Here is a 6280-nt window from a genome sequence, read left to right as displayed (position 1 = left end):
ATAAGTCACTATGACCAAGGCAACTACGAAAAGAAGGCATTGTGGGGCTTACAGTTTCAGAGAGCGAGTCTGTGCCCATCAGGATGGGGAGCCTGGCAGCAGGCAGGCAGACAGGCATGCATGGTGCTGGAGTGGTAGCTGAGAGCTGACATCCTGTGACACATACACGGGGCAGAGAGAGCTAGCCAACTGGTGGTGGCCTGAGTCTTCTGAAACTTCAAAGCCCCGCCCCCCAGTGGTTCAACACCTCCTCCTCCTACAAGGCCACACCTCCTAATCCTTCCCAAGGAGTTCCGTCAATGGGAACCAAGCATACAAACATATGAACCTATGGAGGTCGTTCTTATTCAAACCCTTGTCCTCTTTCCCTCTCCTCCTTTCTCTGGAAATGGTCAGTGTGGTGATCTGGAAGAGATGTCCCCATGGTCCTGGACATTTAAATCCTTGGATCCCTAGTTGGTGGCACTGTTTTGGAGTCTTGGGAAGTGTGACCTTGTTGGAAGAAATAGGTCAGAGGCAGGCTGTGAAAGTTTAAAAGTCTCACGCCATCTCCGTGTGTTCTCTGCTTCTTGTTTGCAGTTCAGGACGTGAGCTCTCAGTGCTTAGCCTCCAGCTACACCTGCCATTCCAGCTGGCAACCCCTGACATTGTGGCCCCTAACCCTCTGAAACCATAACCCCAAAATAAACTTCTTCTGTAAGTTGCCTTGGTCATGATGCTTTATCGCAATAGAACAATAATTAACACAGCCAGGCTTGGGGAAACAGTGTCCCTTAGTAACTGTAGTATACAAAACATTATAGTGATGGGCAAACGCATCACCTACTGGGTCCACACTCACACTGACGGTGTCACTTCTATTTCAAAGATGAGGGCAAGGTTTACAAAACCCACTCTCAGAGAAGTAACTATACACACAAACACACACTCACATAATGCACACACATACACACATGCATATATGTGTACACATGCACACACACGTGCACACACATGCACATACATATACACACTCACACAAATGCACACACATTCACACATGCACACATATACACATACACTCACACACATGCACACACACTCATACGTGCACACACATGCACATACACACACACACATACACACACTCACACATTCACACACATGCACACATACACACACATGGACATGCATGCACACACATACACATACAAAGCTCTGGTTGAATAAAGCCAAGCCCTTGGTCACACTGACTGGTGGGAGTCATTCCCAGCGGGCATCACATCTACCCTCTGTTCTAAACCAGCTTTGGTGGACCTGTCTATAATTCCTGAGAGGCTGAAGCAGGAGGATTGCTGTGAGCTCAGGTCCATCTTAGAGCACACAACTAGTTTCAGGTCAGCTTGGGCTATTGCAAACCCTTTCTTTTTTTATATATTTATTTGTTTGTTTGTTTATTTATTTATTTAATGTATATGAGTATACCACAGCTGTCTTCAGACACACCAGAAGAGGGCATCAGATCCCATTACAGATGGTTGTGAGCTACCATGTGGTTACTAGGAATCAAACTCAGGACCTCTGGAAGAGCAGTCAGTGCTCTTAACTACTGAGCCATCTCTCCAGCTCCTTGTAAACCCCTTCTTTAAAAAAAAAATTACTAGAAGCAGGCCAAATTGAAGGGAGATGAGGAGAGAAACGAAGAATCCCAAGGGTCAAGGGCTGGAAACAGACCACACACTCAGAACTGCGTTACTGGCCTATTTAATGGCAAAGCCATGGAAAGCGATGGCGTGTTGCTGGATGGCTGACGCACTCTCCAGATGGTAAATAGTAACCCAGGTTCTCAGCAGCAATAGGTCGCTGGGTGGTCAGATCCTGCTGTACAGCATCAGGCAAAACAGGAACTGCACTCATGTCCACAGAGCTTGGTGTGCAGAGGGCACACTCGTGTCCACGCAGTGCCCATGGCACAGGGCAGTCACCAAGCAGGCTCACTTGTTCTGAGCATGAGTCAGTCTCCTGCACCCACCCCAGGAGTGTCGGGAGCAGCTCGGAGACAGCCGAGTACCAGAGTCCCAGGATGAGGAGTCACCGGTCCGGCATCTTCAGTCCATCTCACAAGCACAAATAGGGTGCGGGTGGGCGGCAGGTGAGGGGAGATGTCCAGCACCTGGAAGACAGGGTGCCCCTATCTTGATTGGAGGGAGCAGTTGGCTGAGGAGACCAGATGGGTCCTGTACACAATGACCTCAGACCAATGGGTCAGGGCAGGATGTTAGTCCATCCACTGCCCAGACTTTGCCAGGCAGGCTCAAGCTAATACAGTACAGTGGGATCCAAGATGTCTGTCTTCTCTGGTTCTCAGATATGCACCCCCGCCCCAGCCCACACCTCTCAAGGAGGCAAGCACAGAATCTCCTCTTCCATTTTCTGAATCCCTTCATCCGCACCCCAGCTTAACAGCCTTGACCAGAAATCTGTAGCAAATTCTGAGTATTTTCCTCGCCTCCGACCCTTAGGCCCCAGAACACCACATGGCCATTGAGCACAAGGGACATCAAAGGCAGGAAGTTTGATGAAGAGACTGTCGCCTCCCCCTCTCCCAGCTATTAGTCCTGTGTGAGCAGACAAGACGATGCTGGAGACGCAGCCTTTCCTGCCACCACACATCCCTAACACCACAGGGACTTGGGTTTGGATCGTCCCCATCTGTGTCTACTCCGGCAATCCTCTGAGCCCCTCCCCAGTTCCTCAGGATCAAGCTGGGAAAGCAGGGCCCAGCTGGTGAGGAGCTGCTAGCTGCTGCCTGGCATCTGGAGACTGTTCTAGAAGCAAAGCAGTATCTGGCACGGCCACTGAGGAAGCAGGGACAAGAGGGGACCGTGACCCTGACTGAGCCTTAGGGTTGCGGTCCCTGACTCAGCCTGCAGGCTACATCTGTGCCTGGGTCGGTTCTCTGATGGGCACAGGAGGCCATGTTTTCTATCAGAATCTCTGACTGCTGGGGAAGCAGAAGGGAGAGTGGACCCAGGAGACCAAGCTTGGGACCGAGAGCCCGCGGTTCAGCTCCCGATCTGCTGCTCTCCGGAGTGTGTCACCTGTTTGTCTCTTTGAGCCTCACCTTTTCTCAAAGTTTCTCTGGGCGTACCTGATTGTCAGTGAGGGGCTTCAAGGGAATCTAGACGCCCTCCGCCCCACTGAGGAGAGAGGGGGGAGGTGCATGGTGGAAGACTGCAGAATGTATCAGGCGGCAGGCTGGGAAGAACCTGGTACAACAGAAGCTCCTTGGTGCCCAAGACCAGAAAGTGAATGGGGACAGTTCCCTGGGCCCTGCCCACCCCCTCCATGCCAACACACACACACACACACACACACACACATACACACACACACACACACACACACGCATGTACACACACACACATGTGCACGTGCGCGCTCACTGCCCTACCCTGGTAGTGCACTCCCAGGCTGTGGAGGAGACATCTCAGACGTGAAATCTGTCACTCTCGAGGCTAGCATGGCACGGCTGCCCAGAACTGGTGCCAAACCCTTAGGTGCTAAGCAAGGATCACACATCATCAGCTTCACAGCAGATTACCTGCACCTACCCACACCCTCAGCCCCTCACCAGGCCATCGGCATGGGTATACTGTGCCGCCGTCTTCCTGGAGGTAACTCGAAAGTAGGAGCCTTAAGAGTCACCAAGAAAAAGCCACTCACAGCCCCTACACACAGCTGAATATCAATGGGACGGTGAAGGCACCCCCCCCCATTTCACGGTTCAGCCCGAAGTGGCCTTGGACTGGAGCTACTTCGTCCTTTGGGCCACCCAGACCCTTCTCTCCAGATGGTTCCTGTCCTTAGAGAGCTAGAGGCGGGAGACCCGGACGCAGCCCCCACAGCTGGGAGTACTCAGCCTTCTCCTTCCTACGCATATGCTCCTGCACGAAACCTTGCCGTCCCTACCCCCAACACAGCACACAAAGCTTCTGGCTGAGCTACACGTTGAGCGGGGAGCCAGGGAGGGGTCTTTGGCACATCTCTCTGTCCCCACAGTTCACCCAAACAACCAGGGGTACCTCTAATGGGAGTGGAGAATCTCTCTCCTCTACCTTCACCTCGGTGGGCCCTCCGCCTGCCCACACCCTCCGTGGACAGAAGCTTCGGGAAGGAGACAGCAGCAAGCTGAGAGCTCAAGCTGGATGGTATTAGCCTCCAGAGCAGGGTCCTGCTGAGTCCAGCAGACCACATGTTCTGGGCAGATGCAGAACATGGAGAAACATAGGTACGTAAAGAGCTCCCATTCACAGAACTCGCTGGCCTCCCTCCTTTAGCACATGGGCACAAAGGCTGTCTGTGCCTCAGAGGCACAGGGAACCTCCAGCTCTACCCTGGCCTTGAGCAGCTGTCTGTCTGCACCCAGTGATGTCCACCTAATGAGAACAGAGACCGTCACTGTGCCCACCCCACGCAGCCCCAACCCCAGTCTCCCTGTGCCTCAAGGCTCTCACCTGTGCAGGAAACAAGAGTTTGTGGGTTGAGCCTTCTGCCGTGCCCCACAGAAATGAGCTCTGGACGGCATGGCACAGACGGGGCTGAGCTCTGGACGGCATGGCACAGAAGGGGCTGAGCTCTGGACAGCATGGCACAGAAGGGGCTGAGCTCGGGACGGCACGGCACGGCACAGAAGGCGCTGGATCTCAAGAGCAGCTGACACCTAGGAGTCTTCATCCCCTCCACAGGCACCAGGCTCAGCCTCGGGGGTTGAATGCCTTTCTCGGGCCAGCAGGGCTATCAGGCCCTGAGCGCGGAGGAGGAGTCCACCACCCAGGAACAGGATCCCACAGAGCACCAGAAGGGACAGGACACCCAGCACCACTGCTTGCACCATCCGCGGCCCCTCCGGGGGTCCGAGTGGCAGCCCGGACTGGTTGCAGCAGCTCAGCCAGGCAGCCTTGGCCGCAGCTCCCACCTGTGAGCCGTTCATGCTCCCGCCAGCTGCCCAGATGTACACACTACCCTAGTGAGTTGAGGCTGTGTCAGACGTCTCTAAGGGGCGGGCCTCCCAGGGCCCTACCGCCCACTCTACCCAAGTGCGTGCTGAGCCAGCGCTCAGGCCCCTCCTAGACAGTCTCCTCCAGAGTGGCCTCGAGGTCCTTCTCTGACAGGCTGGATCCTTAGACCCAGCCTATCTGTTCTCCAAACCCATGTCCATCATTCAAAATTGCCAGGTAAGCCCCAAAGGCCCATCTCCACAACTTTCCTCCCTAGAAAAAGGCCAAGATTCTGCATCCTTGGGGCTTTCAGAGCATCTACGATTCTTAAGCCCCATCCCAAGTGCCGACCACTCTGAGCAAAGCACGGACTAACAGCTTTCTTTACTCCTGAACTACAAGTTCAACACTTCTCGTGCACAGGGACAGTCTGAACGGTGGAAAGCCTTCCCTCAGGGCAGGCAGGCAGGCAGGCAGGCAGAAGGCATGACTCCAGACCCCAGGGCAGAGAGAATGGCTTCAAGTACCCAGATAGCAAGGCCTACCTCCATTCCTTCTCTCCTGTCTTCTTGGCCAAGGAACCCTGTTTATCGAGAATAGGAGCTAAAGAGCTAGAGAGCAAGGAGGGGTGTAGGGAATGATGTAATTATGAACTAAAACAACTTAGAAAGGAAGCAGAGATCTGGCCCACTGTCCTACCTCATGGGAATCATAATTCTGCAGAGGGTGAGGACATCACTGTTTGGGTGTCTACACAGCCACTGCCAGCTGGGTACCCATCCGTCACACAGCCAGGGGTCGAGTCCAGTGCGATCAGAGGCAGAGAAGCCTGCCCGGGTCTGCTGCAAGATCCTTTAGCAAATGTTAAGTTCCCATTTCAAAAATAAAGCCACTGTGGGAAGACTTGGGATACAGCCCAATTGGTAGAATGCCTGCCTAGCAACTTGCCCAACAGGAAGCTTCAGGGTTTAAATCCCAGCCCGGGATAAAACAGGACAGAGTGGCACCAACCTGCAGTCCCAGCTCTTGGAGGAAGGACGGAATTCCAAGGTCAGACTATAGCATGAGTTTGAGGTCAGCTAGCAAGGTGGCTCACACCTTTAAGCCCAGGCAGAGGCAGGTGGATCTGAGTTTGAGGCTAGCCTGGGCTACAAAGCAAGTTCCAGGACAGGACTATGTAGACCCTGCCTCAAAAACAAGACAAAACAAGAAAAGGTCACCTCTAACACCTCAACAAAAAACAAAACAAAACAAAATAGGACACACCTAGACCAAAGCACCCGAGGGAAACTTTTTTTTTT

General features: G+C 53.5%; 1 protein-coding gene across 1 annotated transcript; it reads right to left on the bottom strand.

The window, feature by feature from the left end:
- Window positions 1-1736: 1736 nt before the first annotated feature.
- On the bottom strand, window positions 1737-4972 carry LOC115062426 (small integral membrane protein 41-like). The gene is made up of 2 exons (XM_029531140.1): window positions 4497-4972; window positions 1737-2152 (listed from the first exon to the last, which is right to left on the bottom strand). Exon 1 carries the CDS (start codon window positions 4970-4972, stop codon window positions 4703-4705), a length of 270 nt encoding a protein of 89 aa, XP_029387000.1. The 3' UTR covers window positions 1737-2152; window positions 4497-4702.
- Window positions 4973-6280: the final 1308 nt, after the last annotated feature.

This window comes from Mus pahari, chromosome 17 (genome assembly GCF_900095145.1).
Source record: "Mus pahari chromosome 17, PAHARI_EIJ_v1.1, whole genome shotgun sequence".
NCBI classification, from domain to species: Eukaryota; Metazoa; Chordata; class Mammalia; order Rodentia; family Muridae; genus Mus; species Mus pahari.
The sequence above is the reverse complement of the archived record's forward strand: the minus strand, read 5'-3'. Positions and strand labels throughout refer to the sequence as shown.

Bases quoted from the DNA above. Each gene is read 5' to 3' on its own strand.
- LOC115062426 (XM_029531140.1), bottom strand. From the start codon at position 4,972: ATGAACGGCTCACAGGTGGGAGCTGCGGCCAAGGCTGCCTGGCTGAGC.